At 36.4% G+C, this 17,400-nt stretch overlaps 1 protein-coding gene across 2 annotated transcripts in view; it reads left to right on the forward strand.

The window, feature by feature from the left end:
• The window catches only part of SPAG16 (sperm associated antigen 16), a 1,067,206-nt gene that overhangs the window by 73,457 nt on the left and 976,349 nt on the right, over positions 1 to 17,400 (forward strand). The window contains exon 10 of one of the 2 annotated variants that reach the window (XM_027566736.1): positions 11,513 to 14,696. The exons of the other annotated variant lie outside the window; for it this stretch is intronic. Within the exon in view, the coding sequence (XP_027422537.1) occupies positions 11,513 to 11,746 (234 nt within the window). The 3' untranslated portion in view covers positions 11,747 to 14,696. Of the gene's footprint in view, positions 1 to 11,512; positions 14,697 to 17,400 lie in introns of those variants that run through there. 2 annotated transcript variants of the gene reach the window in all.

Below are 17,400 nucleotides of genomic sequence, written 5' to 3' on the forward strand. Positions count from 1 at the left end.
AAGGGGACGACAGAGGATGAGATGACTGGATGGCATCACTGACTCAATGGACGTGAGTCTGAGTGAACTCCAGGAGATGGTGATGGACAGGGAGGCCTGGCGTGCTGTGATTCATGGGGTCGCAAAGAGTCGGACACGAATAAGCGACTGAACTGAACTGAACTAAATTCACAAATCATCTTAATTCATAAATAAGCTAATTTCTTCATTTAAAAACTTTCTTTTAATAGTGACTGCAATCTACTAAAAGAGTCAATTCAAAAATATGTCATTTATCATCTTTGATACTCTCCTTTCAGTGTCTCCCACTGATCAAGGCTCCCACTGATGCCTTTTTCACATTAGTTGGCAAGTTCTGAATTTTTGTACTGGGGTTATGTAGGAAGGGGAGACTTAGGGGTTAAAACTCTGATAGAAAAGTACCTAACAAGCTTATCTTGAAGTTTTTTCATTGGAAGAGCAAGTTTAATTAAATTAAATTGGGGGATTAAGGAAGAGTACATCATGAGAAATTGGGGGCAGGAGGAGAAGGGGATGACGGAGGATGAGATGGCTGGATGGCATCACTGACTTGATGGACGTGAGTTTGAGTTAACTCCGGGAGATGGTGATGGACAGGGAGGCCTGGCATGCTGCGATTCAAGGGGTCGCAAAGAGTCGGACAGGACTGAGCGACTGAACTGAACTGAACTGAACTGAAGGAGGAGATTATGGGGGACTTTCAAAATTACCTTTAAACTACCTATCACACTGCTCCTTTTTCTTTTTAATTATCACTCCCACCCTTCTAAAGCTGATCTTCATGGAAAAACCTTAGCTTCCTCCTAGACTGTTCTCCAGTAGTCCATTCTGTGTGACATTGAATATTTTTGCCATAAACTTGCTCTTATAAATTGGATTAATCTTCCTTAGACAGTTGTATAATTTTACTTTTCAAGCCAGTTTTAGTATCCCGATAGCTCAGTTGGTAAAGAATCCACCTGCAATGCAGGAGACCCCAATTCAATTCCTGGGTCTGGAATATCATCTGGAGAAGGGATAGGCTACCCACTCCAGTATTCATGGGTGTCCCTTGTGGCTTAGCTGGTAAAGAATCTGCCTTCAATGCAGGAATCCCACTAGGGATTCCCTGGTGGCTCAGATGGTAAAGTGTCTGCCTGCAGTGTTGGAGACCTTGGTTCAATCCCTGGGTCGGGAAGATCCCCTGGAGAAGGAAATGGCAACCCACTCCAGTACTCTTGCCTAGAAAATTCCATAGATGGAGGAGGCTGGTGGGCTACAGTCCATGGGTCTGTATGTCACAAAGAGTCGGACATGACTGAGTGACTTCACTTTCTTTCAATGCGGCATACCTGGGTTTGACCCCTGGGTTGGAAAGATCCCCTGGAGAAGGGAAACGTTACCCATATTCCTTAGAGAATTCCATGGACTGTATAGTCTGTGGGGCCACAAGGAATCAAACAAGACTGAACAACTTTCACTTTCACCTCACTTTTCCTGATATGCCATGCTAATTTCCCTATATTTTTCTATAGCATATGAGATTGTGCTCTAAAAGTTAATTCTTATGGTTTAAACTATTTCCTGTAAAATTATGGAAACAATTTCCCTAAATACTGGAGAAAAGCCATTTGTCTTCCCTCTGTAAACCAAACAATGGGTTACTAAAATAGTCAACAGTTTAGTTTTTGTGAAGACAACTATACATTTTGAGAAGGCAATGGCAACCCACTCCAGTACTCTTGCCTGGAAAATCCCATGGACGGAGGAGCCTGGTAGGCTGCAGTCCATGGGATCACTAAGAGTTGGACGGGACTGAAGCGACTTCACTTTCACTTTTCACTTTCATGCATTGGAGAAGGAAACGGCAACCTACTCCAGTATTCTTGCCTGGAGAATCCCAAGGACCGCAGAGCCTGGTGGGCTGCCGTCTATGGGGTCATACAGAGTCGGACATGACTGAAGCAACTTAGCAGCAGCAGCAACTATACATTATAACACAGTTTCCCTCTATCTGTGAAATATATTTTACTCTAAAAGAAGTGAGAATCATTATGCAGTTAATTGAATGTCTTTTGCAGTCACATAAGTCACAGATAAGAGAAATAAATTACTACTTTCAGTTCAGTTCAGTCGTTCAGTCTTTTCTGACTCTTTGCGACTCCATGGACTGCAGCACGCCAGGCTTCCCTGTCCATCACCAACTCCCAGAACCTCCTCAAACTCACATGCATCATGTCAGTGATGCCATCCAACCTTCTCATCCTCTGTCCTCTTCTCTTCCTGCCTTCAATCTTTCCCAGCATCAGGGTCTTTTCCAATGAGTTGGTTCTTTGCATCAGGTGACCAAAGTATTGGAGCTTCAGCTTCAGCATCAATCCTTCCATTGAATATTCAGGACTGATTTCCTTTAGGATGGACTGGTTGGATCTCCTTGCAGTCCAAGGGGCTCTCGGGAGTCTTTTCCAACACCACAGTTCAAAAGCATCAATTCTTCAGTGCTCAGCTTTCTTTATAGTCCAACTCTCACATGACTAATGGAAAAAGAAATTACTTCTTTAGAGGCTTTGAATGGTGATCAGACATGTGAAAAGTTAAAGACAGTAGTTGTTTAGTCGCTAACTTGTGTCTGACTCTTGTGATCCCACTGATTGTAGCCTGCCAGGCTCCTCTGTCCATGGGATTCTCCAAGCAAGAATACTAGAGTGGGTTGCCATTTCCTTCTACAGGGGATCTTCCTGACCCAGGAATTTAACCCAGGTCTCCTGCATTGCAGGCAGATGATTTACCAACCGAGCTATGAGGGAAGCCCATCCTCCCAAGAAGTTTATGGTGGTGGTGGTTTAGAAACCACCATACCTTTATAAAGTTAAAGGTATCAACATTTTTTGTTGTTGTTCAGTCTCTAAGTCATGTCCTATTCTCTGTGACCCCATGGACTGTAGCATGCCAGTCTTCACTGTTCTCCCCTGTCCTTCACTATCAATTTGATTTCTGGTTCCTCTGTCTTTTCTAAATCCAGCTTGTACATATGAAAATTCTTGGTTCATGTACTGTTGAAGCCTAGCTTGGAGGATTTTGAGCAATACTTTGCTCGCATGTGAGATGAGTGCAATTGTGCAAGTACTTTGAGCGTTCTTTGGCATTGGAAATGAAAACTGACCTTTTCCTTCCTGTGGCCACTGCTGAGTTTTCCAATTTTGCTGGCATATTGAGTGAAACACTTTCACAGCACCATCTTTTAGGATTTGAAATATTTCAGCTAGAATTCCATCACCTCCACTAGCTTTGTTTGTAGTGATGCTTCCGAAGGCCCACTTAACTCCGCAGTCTGGCCCTAGGTGTGTGATCACACCGTTGTGGATATCTGGCTCATTAAGATCTTTTTCTGTATAGTTCTTGTGTGTATTCTTGCTACCTCTTAGCATCCTCTGCTTCTGTTAGGTCCATACCATTTCTATTCTTTTTTTGCCCATCTTTGCATGAAACAGAGCTTCCCTAGTAGCTTAGAGAGTAAAGAATCTGCTTGTGGTGCTGGAGACCTGGCTCAGGAGGATCTTCTGGAGAAGGAATGGCAACCTAATCCAGTATTCTTGCCAGTCCAGGATTCTATGGGAGAATCCCATAGACAGAGGAGCCTGGCAGGCTGTAGTCCATTGGGCACAACTGAAATGACTTAGCACTAGCAACTTGTATGAAATGTTCCCTTGATATCTCTAATTTTCTTGAAGAGTTCTCTAGTCTTTTCCATTCTATTGTTCCCCGCCCCCCTGCCCTTTTTTTTTGTTTTTGTTTTTCACATAGGAAGGCTTCTCTCTCTTTGCTGTCTTTGGAATTCTGCATTCAGATGGGTGTATCTTTCCTTTTCTCCTTTACCTTTTGCTTCTTTTCTTTTCTCAGCTATTTGTAAGGCCTCCTCAGACAACCATTTTGCCGTTTTGCATTTCTTCTTCTTGGTGATGGTTTTGATCACCTCCTCCTGTACAATGTCATGAATCTCTGTCCATAGTTCTTGAGGAAATCTATCAGATCTAGTCCCTTGAATCTGTTTGTTGCTTACACTGTATAATCGTAAGAGATTTGATTTAGGTCATACCTGAATGACCTGGTTGTTTTCCCTACTTTCTTCAATTTAAGTCTGAATTTGGCAGTAAGGAGTTCATGATTTGAGCCACCGTCAGCTCCCGATCTTGTTTTTGCTGACTATATAGAGCTTCTCCCTATTTGGCTGCAAAGAAAATACTCAGTCTGGTTTCAGTGTTGACCATCTGGTGATGTCCATGTGTAGAGTTGTCTCTTGTGTTGTTGGAAGAGGGTGTTTACTATGACCAGTGCATTCTCTTCACACAACTCTGTTTGCCTTTCCATGCTTCATTTTGTACTCCAAGGCCAAACTTGCCTGTTATTCCAGGTATCTCTTGACATCCTACTTTTGCATTCCAGTCTCCTATGATGAAAAGGACATCTTTTTTTGATGTTAGTTCTAGAAGATCTTGTAGGTCTTCATAGAACTGTTTAACTTGTGCTTCTTTGGCATTAGTGGTTGGGGCATAGACTTGGATTACTGTGGTTTGCCCTGGAAATGAACCAAGATCATTCTGTTGTTTTTGAGATTGCACCCAAGTACTGCATTTCAGACTCTCTTGTTGACTATAAGGGCTACTCCATTTCTTCTTAGGGATTCTTGCCCACAGTAGTAGATATGACGGTCATCTGAATTAAATTCTCCCACTCCTGTCCAATTTATTTCACTGATTCCTAAAATTCCAGTGTTTACTCTTGCCATCTTCTGTTTGACTACTTCCAATTTACCTTAATTCATGGATCTAACATTTCAGGTTCTTATTTAGTATTGTTCATTACAGCATATTTGCACATAACTCTCAACTTCTTTAGGGGCTATTTTATATTTTGATTTGCTTAATGAAAACATGGAATCTTATTTAATATCTTTGTCATGATATCTTTGGTATTTATATAAAATAGATTGCCATTTAAATATAATGATATGAAAATGTAAAGAGGAGTGAAAGTTCCTTTTAACTCTGATAAGCCAATTTATGTCATCATGTTGTGTGATGCCACCCTGGCCTGTTAATGGTGCACTTCAAGAATAATTAAATACCCTTTCATGCTAATACCTTGCTTTATTACAGCAAATTTAGCTGCATTTTGTATAGTATTATTGAATATTGTTAAGCAGTAATTGTTTTTTGCCAGAAGTACTGTGATTCTGACATCAACCAATGATGATCTCGGCATTTTGTCAATAATTATGAATACTAGTTTAGGATGTTAAATTAGCATTTTTCAGACATAAGGTTGCAAAATAGGAAATTAGATTTGCATTATTTTTAGAGTTTAGAATTATGGAATGTATTAAAAAGTCTAAAACCATATGCAAATGAAAATTTTAATGCCTGTAATTTGATAATAATGTTGACTATATTTAAGAGTTGAAAATATCATTAAAAATCCCTGAGGAAATACATTAATCAAAATATTTATTCATAATATTGTGCCATGTTAAATACATAAGGATTAAGCCAACTTGTTTATAATTCTGTTCTGAGTAGAAAATCAAATAACTAGAAATACATTACACTAAATTTATTCTGCTTTACATAAAAAGAAGTAAATGTTAATCAGAATAGAAGTAATTAAGAAATACTAATTATTCTCAGGTTTTAAGCTCTACCATTTATTTTGAATCATGCATAAACATGAAGGATTTAGAAAATATTAAATCAATTTGCAATGGGAAAATGCTTCAGTTCAGTTCAGTCACTCAGTTGTGTCCAACTCTTTGTGACCCCATGAATGGCAGCATGCCAGGCCTTCCTGTCCATCACCATCTCCCGGAGTTCACTCAAACTCATGTCCATCGAGTCAGTGATGCCATCCAGCTATCTCATCCTCTGTCGTCCCCTTCTCCTCCTGCCCCCAATCCCTCCCAGCATCAGAGTCTTTTCCAATGAGTCAACTCTTCGCATGGAGTGGCCAAAGTACTGGAGTTTTCAGCTTTAGCATCATTCCTTCCAAAGAATACCAGGACTGATCTCCTTTAGAATGGACTGGTTGGATCTCCTTGCAGTCCAAGGGACTCTCAAGAGTCTTCTCCAACACCACAGTTCAAAAGCATCAATTCTTCGGTGCTCAGCTTTTTTCACCGTCCAACTCTCACATCCATACGTGACCACTGAAAAACCATAGCCTTGACTAGATGGATCTTTGTTGACAAAGTAATGTCTCTGCTTTTCAATATGCCATCTAGGTTGGTCATAACTTTCCTTCCAAGGAGTAAGTGTCTTTTAATTTCATGGCTGCAATCACCATCTGCAGTAATTTTGGAGCACCAAAAAATAAAGTCTGACACTGTTTCCACTGTTTCCCCATCTATTTCCCATGAAGTGATGGGACCGGATGCCATGATCTTCGTTTTCTGAATGTTGAGCTTTAACCCAATTTTTTCAGTCTCCTCTTTCACTTTCATCAGGAGACTTTTTAGTTCCTCTTCACTTTCTGCCATAAGGGTGGTGTCATCTGCATATCTGAGGTTATTGATATTTCTCCCAGCAATCTTGATTCCAGCTTGTGTTTCTTCCAGTCCAGAGTTTCTCATGATGTACTCTGCATAGAAGTTAAATAAGCAGGGTGACAATATACAGCCTTGACGTACTCCTTTTCCTATTTGGAACCAGTCTGTTGTTCCATGTCCAGTTAACTGTTGCTTCCTGACCTGCATACAGATTTCTCAAGAGACAGGTCAGGTGGTCTGGTATTCCCATCTCTTTCAGAATTTCCCACAGTTTATTGTGATCCACACAGTCAAAGGCTTTGGCATAGTCAATAAAGCAGAAATAGATGTTTTTCTGGAACTCTCTTGCTTTTTCCATGATCCAGCGGATGTTGGCAATTTAATCTCTGGTTCTTCTGCCTTTTTTAAAACCAGCTTTAACATCTCGAAGTTTTTATATTTTCAAACTTCAGTCAATATCAACATCTATAGTTTAAAATACACCTGTGTTCAAATAATATTTCCTTAACTTATTATAAATATATTTGACTATAATATATAAATGTACAAATTATATATTATATTGATTACATATATATAAAAAGCATAAATGGAGATTATACACTATGGTCTTATACAACTTGTTTTTTTATTTTGGTGTTTTCCTTCTAAGATTCTTCCATATTCTTGTATGGGGCTGTAATTCATTTCACACTATTTACATGAATGTATGTTCAGATTGTTCTCAAAGTCTTAGTCCAGTAAACAGGCTGCCATGTACATGCTCCCACGTGCACATATGCAAGGTTTTCTGTAGGATGCTAAATTTCCAGTGAAATTGCTGGAGAGATGAGGATTTTACTAGATAATGTTGTATTATTTTTCAAATTATTTTAACATGTCTATAAACCCACACATAGAGTTCCTATTACTCTATGTCCTTTTTGACACTGGATATTATAGATTTCTTTGTTTTTGCCAGTTAATGAGTAAAATACGTTACCTCACTCGGTCTTAATTTTCATTTTTCTTACCAATAGTTAAATTTAACTTGTTCTCTTTTGCTTAAAGGCAGTTCTTATGCTTCCTTCTATAAAATGTCAGTTCATAGTTTTTTTCCCCATTTTTATATTAAGTTCTTGATCTTTGAAGAATATTTTTGGTATATTTTAATATTGAGTCCTTGATCAGTTGCATGAATGTAGATATCTTGTCCCAGATGATGACTTATATTTTCTGTTCCTTTGTAGTATCTTTTAATGAATAGAACTTCTTCTTTTACATGGTTTTTATTTTTTAAGAAGTAACCCAGCAAAAAGTTCATTTTAATGTATTTAAATTTATCAATACTGTCTTTTATGGTAACGATTATTGTCACTTGCTTAAGAGATAGTTTCCTATCCCAAGATCAGAATGCCTTGCTTGAATATTTTCTTTTAAGATGTTTGTTTATTATTTTCCCTTTACTAAGTGTTTGTGTGTAATTCCTAAAAATATAGATATTCTCTTATATACACACAATATGGTATTTAGATGAAAAAAATGAACATTTATACAGTACTTTTTAATCAATTGAATTTATTTTTGTTCTATTAATGTCTTTGATTTTTTTGAAACCAGCCTTTTTATTTTGGGAGTTGCAGATTCACATGCATTTGGAAGAAATAATACAGAGATCTTGTATACTCTTTATCTACTTTCCTTCAATGGTAACATCTTATAAAACTAAAGTACAAAAGAAACTAAAATACAGTGTCACAGTCCTCAGTGGTCATTGATACAGTCAAGGTGTAGACAAGTTTCATCATCACAAGAAGCATTAGTGTAGCTCTTTTATAGTCATATCTACTTTTTGCTCTCTATTCCACTCTCCTTAATCTCTAATCATTGACAACCACTATTTTTTTTCTCCAGCTGTATGATATTGTCGTCTCGAGATTGTTATTTAAATGGAATCATACTGTATTTAACTTTTGTGATTGACTTTTACATTTAGCATCTTTCTCTTGAAATTCATCCAAGCTTTTGTGTGGATCAGTAGTTATTTTCTTTTTTTTTTTTTACTGAGTAGGTGTTAATTCTTTTTTTAAATATTTGGTAGAATTCTCCCAAGACCATCTGGACCTGAGGATTTGTTTTTTGGGTTACCAGTTCAGTCTTTTTAATGGTTATGGGGCTATTCAGATTATTTCACCTTAATTGATAGTTTTGGTATTTTGTGGTTTTTGGACTTGTTAAATTTATGAGCATGAAGTTATTTATAACATTCCCCTGTGATACTTTTAATAACTGCATGATCTGTGGTAAGATCCTCCATTCCAGTATTCTTAATATTTTTTATTTTTATCTTTTCCCTTTTTATTTTTGTCAAACTTGCTAGGTACAGTTTTATCAATTTTACTGACTTTTTAAAAAGAATTTCCTTTTTGTTTCATGATTTTCTGAATTGTTCTACTTTCATTTCATTTATTTCTGCTTTTGTTAGAGGAAACACACTGACTGAAACCTCCTACCCTGGCCAGGCATCAGGGTTATTTTATGACAGGAGGTTGCAGTAAGGAATTAAGCCACCACCCATTGAAAGAGTTCAGGAGAGGTCAAAAGGAGACACCCTGTGTCCTACCACCTCCGAGAATTCTTGATGGCTTCCATCTTGGCTGAGCGATGCATGCACCCCCAGGAAGGACCCTGAGTCAGAATGATTGGCTAAAGATAACCTGGAAATTAATCCCATCCCCATAAAACCTGAGAATGTGAGCCATGTGGCAAAGTAGTTCTCCTGGGTTGCCTTACTCTCCTGTTCTCTGCCCAGGCACCCCTTCCCAATCAAGTCTCTTGCTTTGTCAGTGTGAGTGGCTCCTTGGACAGTTCATTTCTGAGTGTTAGACAAGAGCCCCCTTTTGGGCCCTGGAACTCTCTTCCTGCAACACTTTTATTTTTATTATTTCCTTTATTCTTTCTCTAGCTTTGAGTTTCTCGTGCTTTTTTACCCTACTTTTTGAGTTAGAAACTGAGATTATTAATTTTAGACTTTTCCTCTTTTGTATTGCAAGCATATAGAGCTATAAATGGCCCTCTCAACACTACTTTAGCTGCGTGCCACATATGTTGATATGTTATACTTTCATTTTCACTCAATTCTATGTGTTTTTATTTTATTTGAGACTTCCTCTTTGACCTGTGGATTATTTAGAAGTGTTGTTCAATTTCCATGTGTTTAAGAGATTTTCCTGTTGCCTTTTTGTTACTGACTTCTAGTTTGATTTGATTATGGCCAGAGAATACATTACCTTTTGTTTCACATTAGGGGTCAGACCTAAGTCCCCTTCTGTTCAGTAAGGAATGGTAAAATGTCCTGCCACTATGCTCTTCCTTCAATTCTGATATCTTGAACTGGTTTATGTTTCTGTTTTCCCCTTTCAGAGTTATGCTTTCATTATTTCCATGGTTTATAGTTGTCTTAGCAGGGAAAAGCATGGGGAGAGATAAGTCTACTCCATCTTGTCTTGACTGGATGTCTTGTCATAGAATTTTGCTTTCAAGTTGTATTAATAATGTTGAAATTACCATCAAATTTTTTATGTAGAGACAAGTAGGAATCCTGTTTCACTTGAGTTTGTTACTGAGTCTAGACTTGCTCTACTCATCCCATAAAAGGCCAATGAATCTGAGAGATGAGGTGTTGAGGCAGGAAATAATGATTTTACTCTGAGAGCTGGCTGACCTAGAAGATGAGACACTAATGTCTCAAAATAGCCACTTGTTGGGGTCTGGATGCCAGGTTCGTCTATGGATCAGAGATGGAAGGGGGAGGTGAGGAAACAAAAAGGACATCTAGTCTGCAAATATCTCCCAGAATAACAAGCCTCAGGCAGGGTGATGTTTTAATTTCTTTCTTCCTGTCATCTACAGATGGACAGGGTTCTGAACAAAGGCACTTTAGATGAACTAGGCAGGGGGCAGGACTCTCTGAGGCAGGCAATTATGTATGATTATTACAAACACAGTGAAAAACAAGGGTTAAAGTCAAAGAAACAGATTTAGCATGGAAGAGTCAAAGTTGACTCTTCCTTGTTACAGTTTCACTCAGATAACTGCTTATTTCAGCACACTTTATTATATGTCTCTTCTTTTTCCCAGTGGTCTGCAAGTACCAGCTCAGTCATTTAGGTAGTTTCTGTATATTACCTGGGTTTGCTTTTGGACATCTTTCATGTTCCACTGGTGAATTTGTTTACTTCTGTACCTTTTTTTGTTTTTTAGTAAATTTGACATGTAACATTGTGTAAGTTTAAGGCAGGCAAAATGTCACTTGTGTTACTTTGATACATTTATATATTGTGATTTGATTTCCAGTACAGAAATATTTATCATATTACATTATTATAGTACAATAGTATTTTCTATAGTCATTGTAATGTGTATTAATTAGATCTCTATGTCTTATTAACTACTCATTACAAGTTTGTATTCGTAACATCATACTTATAGTTCACCCTCCATCTGCTGGTAACTACTATTTTACTATTTAAAAAAAAGTTTTAACTTTTTTAGATTCTATATATATGTGATATCATACAGTTCACTGTGCTTTTAAATTATTACAGTTTTTAATAAGTTTGGATATACCTTAGGATGGTTTCCTCAGCCCCGTTTTTCAGAAGTGTTTTACTGTTCTGTAAAATTTAAAATAGGCTTGCCAAGTTCCTAAAAGCTTTTTTCCTAAGACATTTATTAACATAGCTGTGGTTTTATAGATTTATATAGAGATAAGTGGCATCTTTATGATATTGAGTGTCTCAATGCATGAATGAATGTGGTTTATCTCCCCATTTATTTGGTTTTTAAATCTTTTAAAACATTTTTATACTTTTTCCATACAGATCTTATACATGTTTTTGTTAAATATAATTATCAGTACCTTATAATTTTTCTGATATAAATAATATTTACAAGTAGTTAAAATAAATAACTTGTCCCTTTGTCGGCTTTGAGGCTTCCAACAGAAATCAAGAGGGCGTCTATGAGCTCAGAGCAAGATCAACCCTCTGTCCAACTCCACGCCTCCATCCTCAGGAATGGAGAGGGAACTCTCAAACTTGGAATAAGATCACAGCTCTTCAAGACACCATTGACAGGAGACAACAAAGTTCCCAAGCACTCCGAATAAGACCTCCCATTTACAGGACATCCTGCCTCTGTCAGCAGGAGGCAAAGGGGAGATTCTGAGCAACTTGTGCTTCTGGCTTCTTCTCTGGCTTTCTTCAGCACCCAGGTCCTTTATCCCATTCTTTTTAGTTTTCTTAAGGAGCCTATAACTCCCAGTTCATCATGTATTCCAGAACTCTAATTCTCCCTGCTTGCTAAGTCACTTCAGTTGTGTCTGACTCTGTGCGACCCCAGAGATGGCAGCCCCCAGGCTCCCAAGACTCCTTATGTCATGTTTTCTTACTCAATCTCTTAGTCTCCTTTTTTGATTCCCTAATCTTTCACTGTGTACTCTATGGAACTCAAGATCATTGATCAGCAAAATCCACTATATTTTCAGCTTGTACTATGAATGTCCCTTCACCTTCTGTGCTAATAGAAATTCAGCTTTTTCCGTGCTTATAGTTTCTCCTACAGCCAGCAGACTTCTGGTAAATGTTTAATGATCAGCTCTTTGAAGGGGAGGAAATAAACCTTGATTTGTAGTATTTTCCAGTTTCTATGTTTGATATACTCAGGCTACCATCTTACTTCACCAAATGTGAGGTTGAGAAGTGACATCCATAGTCAGCTTTCCTGACATAGCTCACGTCTACCTTGATCTTTAGCAGTCTCAAGGGTGACTTCTCTGATTCCCCACTAAGCCACAGCATTGGACCTGCAGGTGACATAATTGTCCCCTTTGCTTCTCATTGCTGCTTTCAGTTCCTTATCCTACCCTCATTAATGAATACACCTTGCCTTGATTCTCATATCATCAGTTTATCGTACTCAATAATAACTATTTCAGGCACTTTTTTTTTCTTTTTTTTGTAAAATGAAAAAAGTAGTCACTGTAACATTGTCACATCTGTAAAAATGATTCCTGCTGTAATTCTTATTTAGATATTCACATGGATGATCCTTTGAATACTCTTTCAGTTCCTTAACAGCTGCTTCTTTAAATGATCTTGTTCTCCATCTAGTTTCAGCCACTCACTTTTTGGTCATTCTCTAGGCCTTATTGTTGCCAATAACTTCCATAATTTGTCATTTCATTTGCTGTTTGCTCCTCATCTCCCTGACCTCTTTGTATGTTGAGGTTTTCATGGGATCAGTTCTGGGGCCTCTTCTCTTTCCATGTCATTACTCCCTAGGTTGTCTCACCCAGTCTCATGACTTTAAATTACCTGTATGTTAGTGACTCATTAAGTTATATCTTCAACAGAGATCTCTTTTCTGTCTCTTTTCTGTCCTCTGGTTTTATATATCCAACTGCATGCTCAACCCTCCAGCCCTCCAACCCTCAACCCTTCCATATTGAGTTTGCATTAAGGCTCTATCTCCTGCAATTTTCTCCATCTTAAGGAAACTCTGTCCTTCCAGTTCCTCAACCAAAATCCTCTGGAGTTATCTTTGAGTCATTTCTCTCTCAGACATTTTACATCAGATATGAAAAATTATTTTGGTTGTATTTTGAAATATATCCACTCTTCCATCTTTTCTTACCACCAGCAGTGTTGCTCTCTGTTTTTTTTTCTCCATCATCTCTAACCTGGATTACTACAATAGCTCCCCAACGGGTCTTTGTGCTTTTTTTCTTTCCTTTCCTTCAGTCTTTGTTAAATGTTGCAGCCAGAGCGATCCTCCTAAAACATAAATTTATCCATTACATGTCTCAGTTGAAAACTTTTAGTGGTTTCCTATCTTTTTCAGAGCTATAGCAAAGTCATTATAGCCTCTGAGGTCCTACATTTTCTGGCTCCTTTTTAACCTCTCGGACCTCATCTCCAGTTGCTGGACTGTCTTTTACTCAATTATAGACACACTTGCCTCCCTGTTTGAAGAATACTGTAGTCATGCCCTGCCTCCAGGCTTTTGCATTTGAGGTTTTATCTGTCTGAGTTGTCTTCTCTCAGAAAATTGAATGGCTCACCCCCTCAACTTCTTTAAATCTTTAATTAAATGTCTCTTTTTAGAGAGAATTTCCATAGCCATCCCATCTAAATTTTAATTTATATTTAATTAAAATTCCCTTTTCCTTCCTGGATCTCTTTCCTGCTTTTTTTTTTTTTCCTCTTACATATCTGCCTCTTACGTTCTGTGTTGTACTTACTAACTTGCTGTACCTTTTCCCTACTAGAATGTAAGCTCCACAAGAGCAGAAATATTTGCCAGCTTTATCCACTTCTGTATGCTCAGTGCCAAAAATGTGACTGGCCAATAGTAAGTACTTCATAAATATTTGTGTTTGAATGAAGGAATACCTAAGAAATATACATTCTGTTAGTTGTTGTTACATAGAAATGAAATTGATTACTGTAAGTCAATTGTAAACATAGAGACCTTGCTAAACTCTCTACTGTAATAGGTTTCTTTAAAAAAAATTCCTTGTAAATAATGATATCACCTATAAACAATGATAGTTATGATTTTCCTTTTCTGATCCTGGAAAATTTTATGTGTATTTCTTATTTTTGTACATTGTTTAGGACTTCTAGAGATGGTTAAATTGAAGAGGTTGGAATAGACATTCTTATCCTGTTTTTTTTTTTTCCTAAAATGAAGCAATATTTCTCATGTTTCAACACAAGAAGTGATATTTCTTATAAATCTTTGGTAGATATTCCCTCTCAGATTAAAAGTTTCCTCTACTTCCACATTTGTCAAGTTTATTTGTGTTTTATCATGAGTTAACATTAATTTTGTTTTATCATAAATGAATGGTGAATTTTTTTTATCATGTTTAAGTTTAAAACTTTTATCATGAACAAATGCTGAATTTTCTGCTTCTGAGATGATCTTCTCCATTAACATTTTAACATGGTAAATGACATGCTGGACTTTCTAATGTAACATTCTCTTTTCAGTCTTGGGATGAAACTAGCTCATTCATCATGTGTTATATGATTTATATATATCACTGGATCTAGTTCACTGTTTTTTCCTTAGGGTGTTTCTGTAGTTTGAATAAAACTGACCTTTAATTTTCCTTTTTAGTCAGTCTTTTTATAATTTTGGTGTCATAAAATGGATTGCAGATATTTCCCTCTTTATCTCTTGAGTTTTTATATCTACCTTAAATGTATGCATAGAAGTCTTAGGTGAAACTAATAGGAGCTGCTATGAGTTTATGGAAATATTTTGTACTGTGGATTCAGATTTTTTTAGCATAATAGAATTCTAGCAGTTATTTCTTCTTGAATCAATTTTAGTAAATCATTAAGTAATATATTTACATGAATATAACGGTTTTGTCTAAGTTTCAAATTTACCAGCATAAAGATATTTGTTACATTGTTTATTTTTAAAAACTCTAATGAATCCATAGTTATATTCTCTTCTTGTTTTTGTTTTATCTTCCTCCTTATCTTTATCTTGTTTTATCTTCCTCCTTAAAGTTTCCCTGCTGACAAGACTCTCCCTCATCTCTCATTGGTCTTCCTTGAGATTTAGGAATTTTATTGGTATTTTCAAATAACTTTTAAGTTTTTTGATCCTCTTAAATATATACGTATTTTTTTCATTACTTTGTGCTTTCATTGTTATGATTTCCTTCTGTCTGTACTCTTTGGGTTTATTCTTTGTTTTTCTACTTCTTAATTAGGATAAATGGAGAAGGAAATGGCAACCCACTCCAGTGTTCTTGCCTGGAGAATCCCAGGGATGCGGGAGCCTGATGGGCTGCCGTCTGTGCAGTTGCACAGAGTCGGATACGACTGAAGTGACTTAGCAGCATACAGTATATATTTAAGTTAGTGTTGGAATGACTTTAAATACATTTTTTCAAGTAAAATGCTAATTTATATTTTTGCACATTTTATACCTTTGTACATTTATTTTTCATCTAACATCATAAGCCTTTCTCATGACAGTGTATTGATATATTCTTCAGACAAGCAGATTTGATACCCTTATAATACTTCATAATTTGTATTTTTGTTGTGATTTTATCTCCTTGTTTGTACTCAGTTTGGTTATTTCCATTATTTTATTGTTTTAAATAATTCCATGAGGTCAGTCCTTGTACATAAAAGCTGTGTTCATGTCTCTGACTGTTTCCTTAGAATAGAACTCAAACTTTGTCATTGTTGGGGATGTTTGTTCAAGACTTTGTTTTGAAAGTGAAATATAAAGAAATTCATTTTAAAGTCTGCTACTCTCATTCATTTTTATTTTACACATTTTCTTCTTTACCTCAAACTTCTCTGTTTATAAAAATGCTTTGCCTTGTGGTCTATTTTTTATGATACAGCTACTTTATTCTTCTTTGATTAGTATTTGCTTGGTACTTTTTAAAATCTATTTTTAACATTTATCAGATATGGTTAGTTGTCTTTGATAAATAGCATATGCAATCTCTTTAATTTAGGTGGTGATTTTGTACATTTACATTTAAGTGTTTTACACTTATTGTGATTATTTATATATTTGCCTTGCTTCTGTTATCTTTTTTGCTCTATATATATCTAATCTTTTTATGCTTTTATCTTTCCATGCTTTAAAATACATTTTTTTTTCCCACCAGGTATTTTTCCTTTTTCTTTTTTTTTAGTGTTTACTCTTAAGAATTTCATGTACATGTAATACAATCTAAGCTTAGTTACTTGAGTAACACAAAAGTTTGCAAACCCTAAACAAAAAATTCCCTATTTGCTTTTTTTTGGGATCTGGTACTTAGTTCAATTTCTGTTACATAGCAAAACAGGCATTGTTATTTTATAAAGAGAGTTGAGCTTATAAATACTTGTTTAGATTTGTCTACAAATGTATTAATTTCATTGTTCTGACTGTATTCACAATTTCATCTTTGCCTTTTTTGTCCAGCAGTTTTACTATAATTGATATAACATTGTTTTCATTTATCCCATGGAATATATTATGATTTTTATGTTTAGGTAGCAGGATTTTTTTGTTTGCTTCTTTCTTAAAAATTTTCATTCATTACTGTAATAAATATTGCCTTTCCTTCATTAAAAAAGAAATTCTTTCCTTCCAGGGCTGCAATTAGATATAGGCTATACTGTCTCATTCTATCTTCCATACTTCTTAACCTCTTTTTTCTGTTTTTTTTTTTTTTTTTTTTATTGACTCTCTCTGCTGTATTTTCAGAAACTCTTTATTCTTGTTCTCTGTGTTTCTGGCATTCTCATTTTTAAATCTAGCTTTTGTGTTTTAATATGGGAATTTATGTATTGTCTTTTACTTCTAAAGGCTGCATTTGTTTAAGACCATTCCTGATAATTCTTGATAGTTCCTTGCTGCTTGCGCTTGTATATTTGTATATACTTTTTATTTCTGTAAACATTCCTAAGATACTATTTCCATAGCTTATGGGTGGTCTATCATTTAGTCTCCAGATTGCAGTTCTGGTTTGGCATATGTCATCGTGGCTACCCATTTTTTGCATGTTCTTACTGCTTATAGGAGCTTCCCTGGTGGCTCAGATGGTAAAGCGTCTGCCTGCAATGCGGGAGACCCGGGTTCGATCCCTGGGTTGGGAAGGTCTCCTGGAGAAGGAAATGGCAACCCACTCCAGTACTCTTGCCTGGAGAATCCCACGGACGGAGCTCATACGTTAGTTCCATAGTTTTATCTTTGCCTCCTTTTAACTTTTGTGGAATGCAACTATTCAATAAAATTATGTTTTACTTGGTTTTTAGTTGTTTTCCAGTGGGAGAATCCTTCAGAGTATG

Source organism: Bos indicus x Bos taurus, chromosome 2, assembly GCF_003369695.1.
Source record: "Bos indicus x Bos taurus breed Angus x Brahman F1 hybrid chromosome 2, Bos_hybrid_MaternalHap_v2.0, whole genome shotgun sequence".
NCBI lineage: Eukaryota > Metazoa > Chordata > Mammalia > Artiodactyla > Bovidae > Bos > Bos indicus x Bos taurus.